Source organism: Suncus etruscus, chromosome 5 (assembly GCF_024139225.1).
Source record: "Suncus etruscus isolate mSunEtr1 chromosome 5, mSunEtr1.pri.cur, whole genome shotgun sequence".
Lineage (NCBI taxonomy): Eukaryota > Metazoa > Chordata > Mammalia > Eulipotyphla > Soricidae > Suncus > Suncus etruscus.
The window spans coordinates 20,516,442-20,537,185 of NC_064852.1; the positions used below are offsets into that span (position 1 = coordinate 20,516,442).

General features: G+C 56.5%; 2 protein-coding genes across 2 annotated transcripts in view; one reads left to right on the forward strand and one right to left on the reverse strand.

Annotated features, from left to right (window-relative positions):
* LOC126009287 (surfeit locus protein 1) overlaps window positions 1–20,744 on the forward strand; it is a 161,258-nt gene that overhangs the window by 3,855 nt on the left and 136,659 nt on the right. The gene's annotated exons all lie outside the window — the stretch shown is intronic.
* On the reverse strand, window positions 1,975–12,279 carry DBH (dopamine beta-hydroxylase). Its single transcript, XM_049773755.1, has 12 exons — window positions 11,962–12,279; window positions 10,023–10,169; window positions 8,759–9,016; window positions 8,190–8,366; window positions 7,572–7,674; window positions 5,060–5,226; window positions 3,893–4,036; window positions 3,734–3,772; window positions 3,469–3,528; window positions 3,184–3,311; window positions 2,660–2,819; window positions 1,975–2,325 (listed from the first exon to the last, which is right to left on the reverse strand). The coding sequence occupies exons 1-12, from the start codon at window positions 12,277–12,279 to the stop codon at window positions 2,191–2,193; spliced, it is 1,836 nt and encodes a 611-aa protein (XP_049629712.1). The 3' UTR covers window positions 1,975–2,190.

A 20,744-nucleotide genomic window follows, 5' to 3' on the forward strand; every position in this document is an offset into this window, starting at 1 on the left:
TGGCCTCAGGGATGCTGGTTCATACCCTATGGGTAGCAAAGTGATAGCTTGAGGGCCACTGTGTGTGTGTGTGTGTGTGTGTCTGTGTGTGTGTGTGTGTGTGCGCGCGTGCGCGCGCGCGCGCGCGCGCACGCCCCCCGGACCCAACTTCTGACATTGAGAAGGGAGTCCAACTGGCCTTCTAGAACCTTCCCCACAGCCTTCCTGAACTTCTAGAACCTTCCACACAGCCCTGATGGTCTTCCAGAACCTTCACCACAACCTTCCCAGCCTTCCAGAACCTTCCACAGAGCAGATGGAATGTGTGGGTGGCAGTATGGAGAGTCAAGAAAGGCTGGATTCCAGGAACTGGTGCAGGAGGATGTCAGAGGCTGGACCCTGCCATGGGTGATGAGCACAATAAGCAGGCTCTCACCCAGACCCACACTTTTTTGCCTGTGCTGGGGGTGAGCTAGGAGACGGAGCAGTGCTGAGCAGGGTGTCCAGTTCTTGCCTCACGAGCACCTTCATTATGGGCTCTGTCCAGGGTGTTCTGGATCCCCCTAGCAACACAGTCTGAGGCAGCAGCACCTTGAACCTTCAGGATAATTGTGTCCAATCTGTCTGAGCAGGCCACAGCATCCAATGGTTTTGAGATGGCCGATGTGACACATCTGACTCCAGGGTCAGACCTGGCTGACTCTCACAGGGTCACAAGGGGGAACTGTCCCCTTGGCAAGCCTAGTGCCCCCAACTGACCCTCCTCAGAGGCCCAGCATCGCCCAGATCCACACAACAGGGCTGGGAATGGGATTTCCTTGCACTCCTGTACTCCCATAACGGCTGGGGTAGAGGGTGCATCATGGAAGAACTTGGCCGTGTCTTTGCTGTGACCTTGAAGACTGGACAGCCCCTCCCAGGCATGGGAGTAGAGTCAGACTCTGATTACCTGAACTCTGGCTCAGTTTCCCTATCTGTGCTGGGAGCAGAAAAGGTGCTGCATGGTCTGCTGCAGGGAGCTACAGGGCAGGGCTACAGTTGCTAGTCTTGGGGTCTTGGGGCCTGAAGGCTGAGGGAATCTGGGAATGTCACTGGGGATGGTGGAAAGTCCTGGGAGGCTCCTGTTACTGTTAGTACCTGAAGATGCTGCCTCTATGATCCCTGACCCCTGGGGCCTAAGGACAGCTGTGAATGGCCAAGGGCAGGGTGGGATGACCCTGGCTGCTAGTCACCATAATCCAGGGTGCTGTGAGGAACTTGTGAGATCTTAGGGAAGTCCAGGGCTGCTGTGGGGGGCTGGAGGCCATTGTCACCTGGCCTCTGCACTGAGCCCGTGGACAGGGGGACTGTCACTCCCGTGGGGCCAAGATAAGCAAAATGGGGAGTGACTCAGTGGGGGGATGGGATCATGTGGGGCAACTCAATGGTCTCTCTGGGTCTGGTTCATGTTTCAGGGTGCCCCGTCTCTGTGTGTGTGTCTTTGTGTTTGTGTATGTCTCTATATATGTCTCTGTGTCTGTGTCTGTGTCTGTGTGTCTATGTGTATGTCTGTGTTTTTGTCTGTGTGTTTCTCTGTGTATGTCTGTGTGTCTATGTGTATGTCTGTTATTGTGTCTGTGTGTGTCTCTGTCTCTATATTTGTGTATGTCCATTATGTCTATGTGTCTGTATCTTTGTATCTGTGCCTATCTGTCTGTGTTGTGTGTGTCCCTGTGTGTCTGTGTGTGTGCTGTGGGCCGGCTTTGTTTTCTTGGTTCAATTGGGTTCAGCCTGGGGCCTGTTTCACAAATGGGGAAACAGGATGTGTGTGGTGGGAAGAATGGTAGCCCGGGCATGGCCCTTTAAGAAACATATGAGTTCCCCACTTGCAGTTTGAGCCCCCCAGGGGTCTCAGCACCCCACACTTTCCAGTGAATATTTCTGAGGACTCAGCCCCTGGTGGCCCAGTGGGGCCTTGGCCAAGGTGGGAGCATTGATCAGTCCAGACACAACCCACAGAGCAGGACTCGTTTAAGGCGTGCCACGGCCACGGGCACACAGTGAGATGGGCAGGAGCTGGCACCGGGCTGCCCACTGAGGCAGGGGACCCGTCCTGGGGTCCAACCTCTCAGGGGGGCTCTTAGCCATGCAGGGTCCCCGGGAAGGAGCTGGGCCTGGAGCACCTGCTGCAGCGCCTTCTCCGAGGAGTGGGGGGGGGGGCTACCAGACCCCTCAGCCACTGCCCCTCTTCAGGTCCACCAGGATTGGGTTGGCGGGGCTGTGGCTGGCACGGGCAAGGGAGCACTGGGGTTCGGTCACTTCCAGTTTGGAGACGATCTGGGGCAAGGGCTGCAGGTCCCACTCCCCCTGCAGGATGGCACCAATAGGTAAACTGAGGCTGGGGCAAGCAAGGGCATCCCCTGTCCTGCCCCTCAGACTCAGACACTCATCGATTCCCCCACTGATCTGGGGGCCCTTAGCTGAGACCACACTAAAGTCGCAGGGCCTAAAGTGCGGTGAAGCCACTTCTGCTGAGAAGCAGCATCATGGAGTCCCCAAGTTCCCCACCCACAGCTCCCATGGGTAGACCTGGGGCTTGAGCTGGCCGTTCCCATGCAGCCTGGCTTTTGCCTATGGAGAAGCCCCCAGTGCCTGTCCTAACCTGACTGCCCCCCTGCATCCCTATTGCCCCGGGCCTCACCGGGAAGCTGACAGCTGAGGACTTGTTGCAGCTGATGGAAATGGGGGCGAAATCATAGAGGGCACGGAGCACGTCCCGGGTGAAGGAGTTCCAGGGCACTGAGTCGAACTGCTGGGATACCTGGGCCTTGGGGCAGCTGCACATAGTCTCTCCGCCAAACCTATGGGACAGGAAGGTGCTGTTGGGGTTGCTCCTATCCCCTAACCCACGACCAAGGAATACCCCCCAGCTGCCCCAGAGCCTGCTCCCCACCTGAAGGCCACATCTCCCCGCAGGTTAGGAGAGATTTGGGGTCCACATCCTATGCTACCTTCACAGACAGGGCACAGCAGAGGCTGGGAGCCTTCAATCAGCCTGTATTCCTCATGTTGGGTTATCCCCGGTGCCAGTGATGAAAGCAGGACTGTGTGGGTCCCCTCTTTTGTGAGTGTGCCCCATGCTGTGTGGCCCATTTTGTGTGTCTCATACTGTGTGTCCCCCATGCTGTCTGTGTCCCTCTGTGTCATGCCATGCCCCGTGGTTACCTGCTGATGAGCTGGAAATATCTCTGCAGGAAGTCGGCCTGCACCGCGCTCTTGCACAGCTCCAGTGGTGTGTGCGGGTAGTAATGTACGTAGTTCACGCACATCTCCTGCAGGATCCCGAAGCCGCCCTGCCGAGGGGGTGGGGGGCGGGCATCAGCACCATCACTCTATCCTGCTTTGCCCTGGATGGAACTGCGGAAGGACAGCACTCTAGGAGGAGCATGCCCTGCCCCAGGGCTGCGGGAGTGGTGGTGCAGGCAGCTGAATCTGCATGGCAGAACTCACCACGGTGGCCTGAGTCCTGTCCTCCGTGTTGTAAGTGCAGGAAGTGATCAGCACGTCTCCCTGGGAAGAGAAGCCAGAATAGAGTGGCTCCAGCCCTGACTGCTCCTGGCGGTATGGACCAGCTGGCGCCTCCCGCACACTCTCAGATAGATCATGGCTCTTAGATAGTGGCACCCGGGGATACTACCAAGGGCCTGGGGATCCTGTCCAGACTCTCTAGAGTGGGAAATAAGCACTGCACCCCACCCCGAACATCTCTACTTACAGGACGCACAGTCACCAGTTTCTTGAGCATCCGAATCTCCTAGGGACAGAGAGGGGGCTCAGAGAGTCTTGAGGGTATGTTTGTTCCCACCTGTCAGGCAAGGACAGGGAAGGGATTTGAGCCCAAAGACATTGAGGCAGTATCCTGGATGTAGCATACCTGGAAGTGGGGGCTGTAGTGGGGGTCCCTGTTGACCAGCTGCACCTCGTGGCCGCCCCGCACCAGCATTGTCTCTACTTTTCGGCCGGACAGGTGTGTGTGTAGCTGCGATGCGAAAATGTGGATCCCAGATGGGGGCAGGGCCTGTGGGAGGGGGTGGGGGTGCATAGTCAGGGACCCATGGAGTTGTCCCTCAGCTATGGGGCCAACACAGAATTGGTATCCTGGGCCATATAGTGGCCAGCAGGCTCCTCAGGAGGCCAGCAGGGGGTGGGCAGCCTTGGAGGGTCGTTGAGAGGCATGGCCAGAAGGGGACCCAAGGACAGTTCCAGGCCGATAAGGCCTTTAGAACTCCCTCCATAACCTGGGGAACACTGTGTGGGAGCCAGGGTGGTGGCCACAGCACAGGGTCCTGATTCTGTGGACCATACCCATCTATCTGTCCATCCATCTAGCTGTCCATCTGTCATTACTTCCATCTATCCATCTTTCCATCTGCTGGTCCATCCATCAGTCCATCTTTCCATCCATCTGGCTCTCCATCTGTTAGTCAAACCATCTGTCCATCTGTCTTTCCATCTGTTCATCTGCCTGCCTGTCCATCTGTTGATCTATCTGCCCATCTGTTTGTCCATCTGGGGGGTGATGAGTATCATATCTGCTGCCCCATCACTGGGCCCTGGGATAGCCTCAGCATCTTAGGCCTAAGTGTTCCACCAAAGAAATGAGGGCCCTCAGAAGAAGAGAAGCCATCCCAAGGAGAGCTCTCCCTGACTCCATGCAAGGGTTCTGCTTAGGGAAGTTTCCTGGACCAGCAGTCAATCCTGTGCCTTGGGTCCCTCCAGGACTGCAAGACTCCAGGAAGGTCCAGATCTGGGAGACTAGCCATGCATGGCAGAAAGTGACCCCACATCCTCCAGTGAGGGACCCTCTGCTTGGCGGGGTGACCTACCTCCCTTAGAGTGAGGGCCTCTCTCTGTTGGGTGGGGTTACCCCTCCTCTCCCAAGGGCCCCCCTCCTCTCAGTGGATTGATCCTCCTCCATGAGTGAAGACCTGTCTGCTGGCAGGGCTGTGGTGAGAGTCTGGGGCAGGCTCCTCTGCTCAGGCAGGGCCAGTGTGGGCTGGGCTGTGTTCTGGCCACAGGGGTGCAGCTGGGGCCCCCTCACCAGCTGGGTGCACTTGTCTGTACAGTAGCCGGTGAGCACGAAGCTTTTCTCCTGTGGAGGGATGGCCATGACGGGCGTGTACACTAGGCCCAGCTCCATGATACCTGCATCAAAGGGCCGCAACGAGGCTGTATAGTGAAGTCGGATGCCTGAGGAGTCGCGCCGGCCTGGTGGAGAGGGGAGAGGCAAAGATGACCTGGGTCCCCCATGATCACAGCCTGCCAGAGGCTGTGGGAGAGACAGGGCCAGTGACCACAGTGCCTGGCAGGTGACTCAGCAGAGACGGCAGTGCACAGGCAGCGGAGCAGGAAAGGCCGTGCCAGCTGCTCTGTGTTTCTGCTCTCCACCTGCCACAGTGTCTGCTCAGATTGAAGACTGCACAGGTGGCTGAGGGCCATGTGCCCATCCCCTGCTGAGGTGCCAAGGCCCAGTTCTGGTGACTGCTGGAGATAGGGCAGACACTGCACTCTCCACCCCTGAGAGCTGGCAGCTGGGGCTGGTGGGATGCTCCCAGGCTTTATCTCTCGAGGTTGAGCCACACACAGCCATGGGATCACCAGGAGCCCTGCCCTGCTTCATCTTGCACCTGCCTGGTACCTTAAAGCCTGGGGGTCGGGCAAGGAGCCTGAAATTCCACAATCTGTGTCCCCAACTTACTGAAGAGGAAACAGGCTCAGAGCCATTCCTGGATGTGATCAAGGCCTGACCCACCTGTGTATTTGCTCTGAGATTAAGCCAGGTTTAATCTCACTCCACCATGATCCCCCGACTGTGTTCCCCCTGACTACTTGCTCCCCCCGAATCCCTGCTCTCTCCTCTTGCATCCAAATGCAGCATCTGTGCCGGCTGCACCGAGGATAATAATAAAGATGGAGATGCCATTGGTTAGTCACAGATGGGGATGAAATAATGAAATAATTGTGGGTTCGGGTATTTATAGAAAAGCTTCCCGCCTCCTGATCCATAGTGTTGGGGGTACCTTTACTGGGGAAGGACCCAAAAATAAAGCAATAATCAGAAAAAGACGTTTGTCATGGTTGGGGTCTCAGAGATGAGCGATACTTCTTGGGGGTGGCTCAGCCATGCCAACTTTTGCCCCTGTCTGCATGCCCGTTACCCAGGGGGTAAGCTGGCATGAACATACAGTGAGCTGCCACTCACAGGAGCGAGCTGCTGCTGGAAGAGCCCAGCCCACAGCCAGCTGGGCACACCACAGGCAGCACTACAGAACAGCTGTAGGCAGTGGGCAGGTGTGGCTGGGGTGTGGGTACCCACTTGGGGCCACCTGGAAGACCTGCCCAGCACCCAGATTCCCATCTTGCCAGCTATTTCTGTCCCTCATGTCCAAGCATGAACTGTGTCTTGGTAAAGGAAGGAGAAAGCTACATGGCATCTTGTGTACAGATACTGTGGCTACGGGCAGACAGTGACCTTCCATGCCAGGCTCCAGGGGTCACAGAACAAACAGTGCCCTTCTGGGCTGGGCTCCATGGGTCATGGAGCAGACAGTGCTCCTCCAAGCAAGGCTCTATAGATCTAGCCATCCACAGCCACCCTGGATTCCCTGCATCCCAGGGGTCAGCAGCGAAGTCCTCCCTTGCTCCCTTCCCAGTCTGGAAACTGTACCCAGCCATGTCTGTGGGCTGCCTTGCTACTGGCTATGCCCTTGTTTGTGCATAGGTGCTCTGGGCTTGTGGGCAATCTCTGGTGCCCCATACCCAGTGAAGAGGCTCTGAATGCCGCCATGGGGACAGATGCCCCTTTCCCTACAGCACCTCTCCCAGTCTCGTGCCTTCCTGCCATGCCAGTTCTTAGGCATCTTATGAAAAAGTTCCTGTGTGTGCAGATATGCAAGTGTACCACATACATGAGTGTGTGCCATGTGCATAACATGTTTCCATGTGTGAAGGAATGCATTGTGTGCCCATATGCAGGGTGTGTGCGCATGGGAAAATGCTTCCATGTGTGAAAACATGGGTCCATGGGTGCACCCATGAGCATACATCTGTATACAAGATGAACCTGCCTGTGAGGTATAGGTATATGCACATACATGATGCACCCAGGTGCCCTGCCGAAGAGGGACAGTCAGGATGTGCATCCACGGACTTGACCCCACAACAGTCAGGCCTCCCTCCACAGAGCTGAACTATAGATTTGTCCCCAAACAAGAGCATTTCCCCACAGAGCAGCCCCTAAAGGGTGAGCGGGGCAGGGTGTTCTCTCCTCCAGGCCCAGACCACTAGGGGGGGCCCACCACACTCAGGGTCAGTATCAGCTGGCCCATGAGTCTGTTGTCCGGTGACCTTGGGCTTCAGAAGTCGCACTCAAGTGGGGACAGTGTATGTGGGGGCGCTGACACTCTTTGCCCATGCAGGGGTGCTGCCAAGAAGCCACCACAGCCAAGGAGGACATGGGTGCAGAGACCCAGGGACACAGGACTGAAGGCTCAGGGACTTCCCCCCTGTGCTGGGCCCAGGGGGGTCATGCCCAGCTGGGGAGCTGGTCCTACCTGCGATCAGCAGTGGGTTGTGGTAGTGGACTTCCAGGCGCAGGAACCGGGAGGACCCTGGGCCCCCGAAAGCCAAGCCAGCTTCCTGGGGGTAGTAGAAGGCCTGCAGAGGAAGCCTGGCATTAGCGGCTGGCAGAACGGCATCCCGGGACCACGCACAGGAGATCCTGATGAGACTTTGGCCAGGTGGTGTGAGGTATAGGCTTGTATGCCCACATGCCACCAGCCCAGAAGTGTGGGCACAAAGGGTCCCAAAGCAGGGATCTAAGCCCCACTGCCACATGCAGTAGAGGGTGTCTGTTTCGAAGACAGACTTAAAGCCTGGATGCATGGAAGGAGCAGGCGCTCTGCCCCACTCATGGCCCACCCCATTTCTGACCCATCACGGGGCCACTCCCACATCCCTCCCATGACCACTCATAACCTTGTACATGCTCCATGGACCCGCCTACATCCTGCCATGACCCCGCACAACCCGTCAACAGCCCCGCCCTGCCCTTTTCCGCCATTGCTCCCTCCTTGGACCACTCACACCCCCCGCCCATGCCCATGGCACTGCCCACAGCACACCACGGCCATGTGCACGCCCCATCTCCTCCCAGACCCTCGCACACACACCTTGGCGCCCAGAGCCCAGGCGGCCAGCACATGGCGGCAGTAGTTGAGCCGCTCTGGCTTCATCTTGGAGTCACAGGGTCCACTGAAACTAGGAACGCTCTCGAACTGCGGGGCACACTGGAAGACCTCCATGTGGTGCACCAGTGCCTCATTTCCCTTGGTGACTAGGGGCTCATACTGCAAGGGAGGGAGCCAGAGCTGACCTGTGGCTGTAGCCCACCCACTCATCCCGGGCCTGCCTGCCTGGCCCCTGCCTGCCCGTGTGCCAAGGCAGTGGATTTCAGGTTCCTCCCCAGGTTCGAGGACAGGACAGGCAGGTCCCATGGGCCCAGCCTGGTTCCTCAAGGCAGTGGGCAGTGGGGACACCTCGAAGGGGCTAGGACTCAGAGTATTTGGATACTGACTAGAACTGCCTGTATGAAATGGGGAAGGAGGCCAGATGGATGAATGAGTGAACAAGGAGTGAGGGTTCAGAGAACCCAGTCTAAGCTCTGGCAGACTGTGGGCAGCTCTCCCCGTCCCAGACGTGGCATCTCTGAAGCTGTGGGAATGCCCCTCCCTGCACACACCATGACAATGTGGTGCCTGGCAAAGGCTGTGGGGAGCTCCACGATGTAGCACCAGTACGTGGTCTCCTGGCTGGGCACTAGGACGTTGGGCGCTCGGATGTCCAGGCTGTGGGTGTCGGGTGGCAGGGTGGGCACAGGGAGCTCCGGCTTCAGCAGCTGCACCCTCTGCAGCCCCGTGTGTAGCCCAGATGTGTTCACGGCCTCCAGCGTGCTCACTGGCTGCTCCAGGACAGCGAACACCAGGTGTACGGTGCCATCCTGCAGGACAGGTCGCCAGGCACTCATGGGCCAGCAGCACCACAGAGGGACTTACCTATTCATTGCTGATAGGCAGGGCCTAGAAGGGTCACTCCCAGGCCCCCGCACACCCACACACCGTGCCTGCGGCCCTCCATGCATATACTGTCTTCATTCCCTCAGTGTCTGTCACAGCCTCTCTGCATTCCAAGGTTGTATAACGACCACCACCACCCCCCTAGCCTGGACTCACTGAGGACTGTCCCCCTGACCTGGGTTCACTGGGGATCATCCCCCCAACCTGGGCCCACTGGGTTCAGCACAGAGGCAGCAACTCTGCCCAAGGCACCAAGGGTGGGAAGCCAACCCAGGACCCCAGCATGGCCCCCACTTATGCCCTAAGCTCCTGTATATGGCTGCCTAGACCCAGAGGCCCTGTGGCTGATCCCAGATACCCATCCTGTGCAGCTGTGATATCTGTGGGGGCAGCTCCCTTGATCTCGACTTTTCAGGGGCCCTAGGAGCTGCTGTCTGCAGAGGGCACTTCAGGTGTATGCGGGGTGTCCTGGAGCATAGTCTCTCCCTGTCCCAGCCTTCAGGAAGGGGCTCAGACACACCTCCCCGTTCTCTGTGAGGACCTGGTGAGTGCTCCTCACATGGGCCCTCAAGTAGTTCCTGAGCCCTCACCTGTGGCCGTTCACCTGTGGCCACACCTGGGAACCCCAGCTGTGGAGGATGCTGGACCCCAGAATTAAAGGGGCCTAATCTCAAGATCTATAGAGACCTCATTTCCCCTGGGCACAGGGCCCAGAGGATAGCGGCCCTGTCTTGCCAGGGGAGCCAGGACCTGGGGGTCCCCCCCATTCCCATGACCTCAGAGTTGGTCCCACCCCACTGCATCCCTCCCTCTGGCCCCCATGACTCCAGAGCTGGTCCTCCTCCCCATAACTCCCTCCCCACTGTAGCCCCTATTTCATGGACCTCCAAATTTCTCCCTGCTCCCTGACACTGGCTGGGCCCCACCCACCTCTACAGTGTAATCTTTGGGGTCGCAAGTGCTGAAGGGCCTCTTGAAAAGTAGGGCCAGGCCCTCAGGGGTGTTGTGAGCCTGCAGTAGCTGGTAGTCTTGGTGGGCATCCAGGTGGAGACGGCCGGCCGAATCTGTCCAGGCATCCTGTGGAGGTGGGGCTCGGGCACTGGCCAAGCCATATGTTGGGGCCAGGCCAGTGGCTTTCAGGGGCTTCCCAGGAACAGACCCAATCACTGGGGTCTTACCCTGTGGTCACATCTGGGGTTCCAACTGAAATTTCACTCTGCTCTATGGGTACCTGGACCCCTCTCATTGACCCAGGAGAGGGTAAACTGAGGCTTGGCACAGCTGCATTTTCTTAGGCTGTACCTGGGGCCCTGCCCTGTCCCCCCCCCCCCCATGGCTTCTATAAACCTCTGGGTGAGGCTGTCCTTGTCAGGAGCAGGGATGAGGGTGCACCAGCAGCTTTTCCCTCCCCCACCCCATCAGGGGAAAGGCCTGATGCTCTTGTCTCTAGCAGCCCCACAGACGTGACTAGTTTCCTAAGGAAAAGCGCCCACTGGGCCCTGCAGGGGACAGATTCACACAGCTGAAAGGGGGGGGGGGCAGCCTCCAGGGTCTGTTTGTTGAATATTTGGCAGCGGGAGGCAAATAAGGCAGCACTGCCTGCTCCGGGCCTGCTGCACGTATCATGGGGGGATCGGAAAGCTGCTCCTCCTGCTGGCTTGTGTGTGCGTGCGTGCATGTGTGTGTATTCATGTGCATATGTGTATGAGTGTGTGCATGTATGTATTCGTGTGTGCATATGTGTGCTCCCTCGAGAATATTCTGGGGTTCCCAGAACTGGAACTGCAAAACCAGGCTTTTCTTGTTGTTGTTGTTTTTTTTTTTTTTTTGGTTTTTGGGTCACACCCTGCAGTGCTCTGGGTTACTCCTGGCTCTAAGCTCAGAAATCGCTCCTGGCAGGCACAAAGGACCATATGGGATGCCGGGATTCGAACCACCTTCCTACTGCATGAAAGGCAAACGCCTTCCTCCATGCTATCTCTCCGGCCCCAAAACCAGGCTTTTCCTGACAACCCCTAAGCTGCTGAGTTTTTTTTGGTGTGTGTGGGGGGTGTAGCTAGCTGGCCCAGCACATTCCCCAACTGGGCACTCCCCCATCCCACCTGGGGGGCCCCCAGCAGATGGCCCAGCCTGCCTGTGAGAAATATGGGGAGTAGAACAGAAATAGACATTGTCAGCTCCTGTGAACACCCCCTGCACGGCCTTTCTCCCATCTGCAGAGAAAACAGGTCCCTGGAGGGGCCCCATATTAGACTCTCCTGTCTGCCAGTTCCAAAGACAGTACCAGAGTCTATGCTGCACCCCGTAGAATTGCAGGGGAGGGCCCGGAGAGATAGCACAGCGGCATTTGCCTTGCAAGCAGCGATCCAGGACCAAAGGTAGTTGCCTGGAGCTATTTCTGAGCAGACAGCCAGGAGTAACCCCTGAGCACTGCAGGGTGTGGCCCAAAAACCAAAAACCAAAAAAAAAAAAAAAAAAAAAAAAAAGAATTTCAGGGGAGCTGTGCATTACCCTAGACCCATCAGTGTGGGAGGCCAGGAATACCATCACCCCAGGGTTACTCCAGTTTGAAGGGAGACCTTCTTTCTCAGCAGGAATGGGGGAACACTAAAGTCAGGGTCCCATCATATCCATTTCCACTAGACCAGGGCTGTGTCCCATTTGGAGAGTCTGCAAACATGGGATCTGCTTGGCCAGACACATAGAGTCTCCACATACTGTGGGGATACCCCAGACCATGCAGGTGGGCTGAGGGTGCACACTGGACTGCCACAACTGCCACCTACTGCTTAGAACACTTCAGCCGGAGCTGCCTTTGCAGGACTCAGAGGTGCAAGGTAGCTATTGGGGGTGAAGTGCGCATACTCACCCCAAAGTACGCATGGGCACCATCACTCCAGAGCACTATCAGGTCTGCGTTCTGCAGCTCCCCACGATCCGACATGCCAAACAGGACCCCAGCCTGGGGCCGGCGCACCAGCAGGTGGAAATGCAGGGTCTCCTGGGTGTAGCTGACGTTCCAGGACAACTCCAGGGTACCCTCGGGATCCAGCGGGACGTGGTAGGGGAAGGGACTGTCCGGGGGCTCCGAGCCCTGCAGCGCGGCCACCAGGATGACCAGGAAGACGGCCACGGCAGTGCCATACATGGAGGCGGCCTCTCGTGCACTGGGGCTGGGCACCTGCATGACTGTATGATGGGGCGGGCGCCCACTCGGCCCTTTATGGCCGCTGGGGAGGCAACTCCCTAATCGCATTTGTCTGGTGGGGATTCGATTATCCCTGACCCTCCCACCAACCATGCCCTGGGGCCAACACTCAGCCTCCTGCCTCCAACATGACACATGGGGCTCATCAGGGACAATTGGAGCCGATGGCCGCCCACCTGACCACCTGATATGCCCAGTAACCTGCTGGCTGCTCGGTGGCAGGCAGGCGGGGCCCTGGGGATCTGGCTAGATCTCAACTCACAGTAAGTTGTAGGTCCCACAGACGTGTCCAATGGCTCTGCCCCCCTGGAAGATTGGGGTACACTGTAGAGGGAGATGATAGATTTGGGTCACTGTAGAGTGAAGGTTTGGGGTCACTGTGGGAGGGATGGTGATTGGGATGCACTGCCACACAAGATCTGGCCCGCCTGCTGCCTCCAGGAAGTTCTTCTTGCTTACTCTCTGGGCTGACTCTGCTATATCCTTCCTCTGCCACCCTCTGTCTTGCTTCCTTTCCATTTCTCCCTGAGCAGATAGATGCTAAGGCACCAAGGCCCCACTGCTACAGGTAGGTCCCCACTACTGTGCTGGCTCTGTAGTGCTTCTGAACTCTGCACCCAGGGAAGTAGACTGGTTCTGCACCAAGATGGAACATGAGACCCCAGAGCTGCCCAGCCTTGCAGTGGCTCCTAGAGGCTGCTGGTCTACCAAGGCTAAAGGGCAGAGAAAGGTGGGGGCTGCCCTCTGCCACATGTACACACATTCATTCACACTAACACACTCACACACATTCACCCAAGTGCAGGCTGCTGTGTCCCTGGAACTTGAGTTGGCCCCCAATGCTAGCCGGAGCCTGAGCTGGACCACGAGAGATGAACATGAAGACTGAGATGCAACTTCTAGTGGCCGATGGAGGTCCTGGGATCACACTTCAGGCCAGGCCACTTGAACAGGCTTTGGGAGAGCCCCTCTGGGGTTCCCCAAAGAACCCCACACTGCCAAAAGCAAATGGTGTTTGTCACTTGGACACTCCTAGGCCTTCAGCCTGCCTGGGCGTGGCCACCACCAGGGCATGCAGTCTGCCCATGGGCAGGCAGGCCTCTGTCCTCTGACATTGTATGTTGCCAAGCCGTAACCAGGGAGGCACCAGGGACAAAGTGTGGCCACTTGCTCCTTCAAAGAACCAGGTCAAGATGGAAGTTCTGGGGGCTGGAGAGATAGCATGGAGGTAAGGCGTTTGCCTTGTATGCAGAAGGATGGTGGTTGGAATCCCGGCATCCCATATGGTCCCCTGAGCCTGCCAGGAGTGATTTCTGAGCATAGAGCCAGGAGTAACCCCTGAGCACTGCCGGGTGTGACCCCCCCAAAAAAAAACAAAAAACAAACAAACAAAAAAGATGGAAGTCCTGCTCAGTGCTGGCGCTGGGGCAGGAGTTGGACCCCCAGGTTATTCCTCCTTTCATCCCTTGAGGTCCAGGGAGGGTAGCACTGAAATGGGGAGCAAGGAGCAGCATCCTGTCCACCCTGCCACAACACTGGGTTCTGTGCAAAAGAGTAGTGGAACAAGCAATATCGAAGCGACACTTTTCTCTCAGCTCCTGCAGGACAAGAACACTCAGGCCTGGGCTGGTTCCAGGAGCTGCCCCAAACAGTCCCAGTTGCAGAAAAGCTGATGCAAGGGTCCAGTGTCCACCAGCTGTCCAGGACCATCCTCAGACACTTCAGGATTAACACTGTGCCCTGGGGTCACACAGCCTCAGGGCAGGCCTAGGAGAGGGGTTTGAGGTCAGGAAAATTCCATGGGGGTCAAGGAGGAGATGTTGAGGTGATGCTGAGCTACGGGGCAAGCGCTGGGCAGCAGGTTCTCCCTCACCTATGTCCTGGTCTCTGCCTGAGCATGCAGGTCATGCCCAGTACCTTCCCACCAAGCTTATACAGTCACAGTTCCCTCTCCCAACTCTGCTCTGGATGCTGGGGGCAGGGAGGGCACTGGGGCGTCACCCACCCTGCCGGGAAGCAAACTCAGTTGTTGGCTCAGGGCCTGGCTTTCCGCCAAGGCACTGCCGGCTGACCTCATTCAGAACCAATTTCGGCATTTTAATAAGCCCCTTTACCACAGTGCACCCCTGCGTGCTGTCACTGTGGTGCAGAGCCCCCATCCCCTCTGCTTCGTGAGGCCGGATGTGCTGCCTGCCTTTTCCTGGGGTGCTCAGAGCCGTAGGGTAGGGGGAAGCCAGGCAGGGCCAACCTGGCCGGTTGCACTGCCGCATACATCTCCTCCAGGCAGGACTTCGGAGACCCACCTCTCGGTGGCCTGGATCGCCCAGTTTAGTTGGACCACATCACTGGGCTCAGGAGTCTCCTACTTCTACTGGGGTCCACAGACCCAGGGCCATGAAGTCACAGGGTGACTTTCCAGGTGTTCCAGAATATTCAGCCACAGAGCACCCGGCAGAACCTCTGTGTATCAACCCAGTTGGCCAGTGAAGGTAAACTTCTGTCCTCCCAGTGTGTTTGGGGACATAGGACACCCCCCCCCCAGCTGATGACCAGGAAAGAAAGGGTCCCAGGCTGATGACCAGAAACTTTATTTCATCCTAGCAATGCTTACATAGGACAGAGGAACTAGGGTATATGCAGGGTGGCAGGACCAGAGACATAGGATAGCCAGGGTGGAGTGAGATACCAAGGAGAAAATAAGCATAAATCCGGATCAACAAGTGGGCAATAAAAGTGACCTGTAATTTCCTTTAACTGAAGTTCTCTGTGAAAGAGGAGGGATGGCCCGAGGTCAAGTCTATGAGTGACCACTGATTATGGGGAGATGGCGCCCCTCTTTGTGCTGTCCCTCCCCATCTCTGGAGAGGTATCTCCAAAGCTTTTGCCTCAAGGAGGATTCCTGGAACAGTTGCTCTAGAGTCCCATCTGGTAACATCTGGGAACAGCTTTACGGGGGCGGAGGGGAATCCAACAACCCAACAACCCTGGACAACTCAGCCCCAGCAAGGTCACGTGCAGATGTGGGGGCTGTACGATGTGGGGCAGGATCAGACAGCCAGGACTTCCTTAGGGTCATAAACCCCATGTGCACCAGACTTCCCCTGCAGTCCCCAGCACCGAGTCTCTGCTGACCAGGGACCCCCACATCTATGCCACCATCAGCCTCCCTGACCCAGCCCCCAGCCCATAGGTGTAGAGGCAGATGCTGTTGCACTTCAATGGTGGGGGGGTCCTCCAGACCTGGTAGGGCAGGCTGCCTGTACCCCTTACCCCTGGTCAGCCAATCCCTTGTCCCAGACTGGTCAACAACAACAGGGCAGCTGTTTCAAGGTGGCCTTAGGGCCAGTGTTAGTGCAGCAGGAAGGAGTGTTCCATTGTGGCTAATTCAAAGAGTCCCGCTCTTACAGGACAGGGGCTTCATACACTGGGATTTTTTCAGTTGCCCTGCCCCAGGGGCCACCATCTGCAATGGGCTGCTGAGACCCCCCCTGAAATTTAAAACCCAAAGTCAAGGGGGAGAGAGCACATGGGTTAGGGTACTTGCCTTGCACATAGTAGGCTTGAGTTTGACTTCAGAACTTTATAGGGTCCTCTGAGCAGAACCCTGAGCAGAGAGCCAGGTGTGATACCTGAATGCAGAATCAGGAGGAAGCCCTGAGCATTGCCTGATATGCCCCCAAAATTACCCCCAAGTCCCCCAGGCCTCTATCACAACACACCATATCATAACAACATATCATAACAACATGATATCATAACAACATGCCACAACCCATGACCCCCACTCAGGAACCACCATGCTCCCAGACCCCCCTCTCTGACTCCTCTGGATCCTCCTCAAGTGGGCCCCCTCACCTTACCTCTTGACACCTTGTCTCACTGCACTGGCCCCAGACCCCAGCTCATTGCACTGTGTTGAGGCTATTCTCTGAGAGGTGCGGCAGCCCCCACTGCCTGCTTGCTGGCCTGCCTCAGTTGTGGGGGTCTGCACCCTGCTTACATGTGTCTGCTCACATCCAGCTTCTGTTTTCTGATTTCCAGTGTAGAAGTTGGGGACTGGCCCAGGGTAAACACTTGAGGGATCTTGAGGTACTTTCTGGTCCTGAAATAACTACCAAGCCACACTATTACCAGGATGCCCTCCTGGTTTGCAAGCACGCTAGTTCTCCATCCTTGCTTTGGAGTTTGAGGAGACCAGGGCTTTGGCACAGGACAGGTAGATTCTCATGTCCCGAACCCCAGTTTGGGTGGAAGCAGTCCTAGACCCCCCAAGCTGGCCTCAAAGACCCCATTCAGATGGACTTTGCCCCTGTGGCAGGGCCAGTCCTGAATGAGACTGTTGGTGGCAGGGACAGAGGGTCTGACATGCTGACGCAGGGGCTGTGCCTGGGGCCTTCACTGGACCGCCAGCTGCCCCAGCCCTGCTCCAGCCACACACGCAGAAGGAAAATTCAATAAAGCCTTGACCGGGCAGACACGGCCCAGGCACTGCCCCAGGCGCTGGCAGCAGCAGCAGGAGCCGTGGCCTGATCCGATTTTCCTTCTGCTGATCAGGTTATGGGAGATGCGAGGCTGCTAACATGCTGGACCAGGGATGTGGTTATGGTGTGGGTGGGACTGATCGGGATGTGGGGTGACAGGGCTAATTGGGCAGTTATCAGGGTAACTTCCTGCCCCCCAAGGGCATTAGAACCCCCCTCCACTGGGACCCCCCCCCATTCCAGGATGCAGAGCCCTCTGTTCCCGGCTGTCCCAGGGCAGATTGAGTGCAGCCGAAGCCTATATGGGGAATGAGAGGTCAGCTCACTCGCTTCTGGACCCCACATCTTGACCCTTCCTTCCCCGTCTCTAGATAACAGGGCCCATGGGGTCCTGCAGGGGAAGTGGCACTTGAGGAAGTTGACACTGACTGGGAGCTGCAGCCACCCTCTCCCCCGAACACATGTTGGTCTTTTCTTTTTTTTTTTTTTTTTTTTTTGTGGTTTTTGGGTCACACCCGGCAGTGCTCAGAGATTATTCCTGGCTCCAGGCTCAGAAATTGTTCCTGGCAGGCACGGGGGACCATATGGGACGCCGGGATTCGAACCGATGACCTCCTGCATGAAAGGCAAACGCCTTACCTCCATGCTATCTCTCCGGCCCCATGTTGGTCTTTTCTAAATCAAAGCATCCTTGATTCCAAAGGTCATCCTAAATGACAGGTTTGAACACGGCTGCCACATGAGCCATTTGAGCCACACATGAGCTTGGGGGACTTACAGGGTTTTCATCAGAGGGGAAGTGAGCACCCCTGAGGCATTCCCCCCTAAATTCCACCCAAGATCAGAAAAAGTATTTTAGGGGGGGTCACATCCAGTGCTCAGAGGACCACATGCTGACAGGCTTCCTGCCAAGCAAGTGCTCAGTCCCTACATTGCTGTCTCTCCAAGAATGTTGGGTCTTTTCCTTGTCTGCTTTTTGTGGTTTGGGGGCCACACCCGACCTTGCTCAGAGCTTCTTCCTGGCTCTGTGCCCCTGGATTACTCTAGGCAGCGCTCAGGGGACCATAGGCAGTGCTGGGGATTGAATCCAGGTTGGCTATGTGCAAGACAAGTGTCTTTACCACTGTGTAATCTTCCAGCCCTTCAAAAACTATTTTAAAAAAAACCTAAGAATTGTTTGTCCTCCAAGAGTCTTGGGGACAGAGTGATAGTACAGCAGGGAGGGTGCTTGCCAATCTGGGTTTGATCCCCTGAGCCCTGCTAGGAATGATTATCTAGCACAGAGCCAGGAATCACACCTGAGTACCTCCGAGTATAGCCCCCAAATAGACAACCTGGGGATTGGATTCTACAGGCATGGGGGAGGAAAAGGAGGAAGAAGAGGAGAACGAGGAAGTGGAGGAGGAGGAAGAGGAGGAGAAGAAGGAAGAGGCAGAATGACTAGAAGGGGGGGATACCTTATAGGGGCTCAGGGACCCCGTGGATAGGAGCTCTGGTTCTTTCCCTGAAGCAGAGAGGTATGCCAGACAGTGAGGGGACCCCCAGAGCAAGGGGGGCCCCCCTACCTCCCTGGCTGCTGCTGCCTTCCATATTGGACCCAAGCCATCCAAGGAGGCAGCACAGAGAAGCAGGAAAAGCACAGAATATGGAGGGGAAGGGTGAGGGCCCGCCCCCAGGTTCTCAGCCCAGCCAGTGCCCTGGAGGGTTCAGAAAGTTCCCTCCCCTCCCCAGAAGGAGACTTTCAAATGAGCTTAATCACTATCTTTAGAGAGATAAGAGGGGTTAGCGAATCTTGAGAAGCTTGAAGCAAGAGCTAGCGAGAGCATGCTTTTGTGGAAAGGGGCTAATTAGAGAACTCAGAGCTTTAAAATAGAGCAGCTGGGAAGAGGGAGAGACATCTGGGGGCAGGGCTGAGGGGCCAGAGCACCCCTGGGGGAAGGGGAGGTCCGGGAGCAAGGCTAGAGGAAGAATGGGGTCTTTCCAGGTTTGTAGGCTTCGCTTCCAGGGCTTTGGAGCAACAAGCATGGATGGGGGTCAGGCTCCCCCGAGAAAGCCCCATATTGGGGAGGGCAGTGTCACCTGTTGGTTCTGGGGACATTGGGTGCTTGGGTCTAGGATCCCCTTTTCCCCACTAGGGGCTAGGGTCTGCACAGAACACCAGTCCATACCGGCAGGTGAGGTCAGGCATAATGTCTGTCCATGCAGTCAAGGGTCTGTCTCTACAGCACTACAAGAATGTTGGGTGTTGTCTTTGACTGCTTTCTGTGATTTGGGGGCCACACCCAGTCTTGCTCAGAGTTCCTCCTGACTCAGTGCTCCAAGGTCACTCTTGGCAGGACTCGGGGGAACATATGCTATTCTGGGGATCGAATCCAGGTTGGCCGTGTGCAAGACAAGCGTCTTCACCATTGGGGGCTACAAGGGACAGTCCTTGGTCCTTCGGGTTTGTTTGGGTTGAAAAAATAATAAAACGGGGCCGGGCGGTGGCGCTAAAGGTAAGGTGCGCCTGCCTTGCCTGCGCTAGCCTTGGACAGACGGAGGTTCGATCCCCCGGTGTCCCATATGGTCCCCCGAGCCAGGAGCAACTTCTGAGCGCATAGCCAGGAGTAACCCCTGAGCGTTACCGGGTGTGGCCCAAAAACCAAAAAAAAAAGAAAAAAGAAAAAGAAAAAATAATAAACACGAAACACACAGGTTGCTGGCCCAGGGGTGTCTCTTCTCATCTTTCTGAGGCTCACTATGACCTGTCTTCATCCCAGCCTTAGCTGAATTCCCTGACACCTCTTGTGGAATCGATTTCTTATCATGTGTCTAATCAGGTTATACTGATGGGTACAAAAACATTGATTTTTTAAATGTTTCTTTTGTGTCTGGCCAACCTGCTATGTAATTGCCCTTCACAAATTTGATCTGGATGAGCTTGGAAGTTTAGGGCGTCTGCACACCACACCACACCACACACACACACATACACACACACACACACACACACACACACACACACGGTGGCCTCTCTGTGGCTGCTGTAGGAGGGCACTGTGGCTTCTGCTATGTGGCTCTGTGGCCCCAGGTGTGTCCTATGTCTAAGCACAGCTGGCACATCTGCACTTCCTTTTTTTTTTTTTTTTTTTTTTTTGGTTTTTGGGCCACACCCAGCGGTGCTCAGGGGTTACTCCTGGCTATCTGCTCAGAAATAGCTCCTGGCAGGCACGGGGGACCATATGGGACACCGGGATTCGAACCAACCACCTTTGGTCCTGGATTGGCTGCTTGCAAGGCAAACGCCGCTGTGCTATCTCTCCGGGCCCACATCTGCACTTCCTTTGCTCAAGTCAGTGTTGGATGCAGAGCCGAGGTCAGCAGCATGGGATAGGGCTCCCCGACAGAACCAAGGAGACCAAAATAAGGGGGGGGGGCTGGAGAGATGGAGAGATAGCGCAGCAGGGAGGGTGCTTGCCTTGTATGCACCTGACCTGGGTTTGATCCCTAGCACACCATAGGGTCACCAAGCCCAGCCAGGAGTAACCATGAGCATCACCAGGCAGACGCTGTGAAAAAGAAAGGCAGATCTCCAATTATTGCCTAAATAGCCTTGTTCTGGAACCCCCACACTGTGGGGAATGGCTCCAGGAACCTCATGCTGCAGAGAATGGCTCCAGCACAAGCTGCTCTTCACTGAGGCCACTTACAGATCATCTGCAGCCTTGGTCCTGGTCTTAGGTTCAGGTCCCTTTCACCTTCCACCCCAGACTCTGGGCCTGGTTGAGAAGGTTCAACCATGCAGGTTCATGAATCTTTAGATGCTGTTTGTAGGGTTCCTGCCTCCAGGAAAGGGCTTTCTACAGTGGGAGGGGGGACAGAGGCACTAGGACAGGAGATCACCCCCATAGCAGGTTCTTGAGCCCCCCTCCCACAGTCCAAATCACCCTCATCCAAAGCCCCTCCAGGTTCCACTGTCAGCAC

Bases quoted from the DNA above. Each gene is read 5' to 3' on its own strand.
- DBH (XM_049773755.1), bottom strand. From the start codon at position 12,279: ATGCAGGTGCCCAGCCCCAGTGCACGAGAGGCCGCCTCCATGTATGGC. The intron at 10,170-11,961 runs GTGAGTATGCGC...CCACCTCCACAG, and splicing joins GTGCCCATGCGTACTTTGGG to GATGCCTGGACAGATTCGGC. The intron at 8,367-8,758 runs GTGTGTGCAGGG...CCTCCCTTGCAG, and splicing joins CCAGGCACCACATTGTCATG to TATGAGCCCCTAGTCACCAA.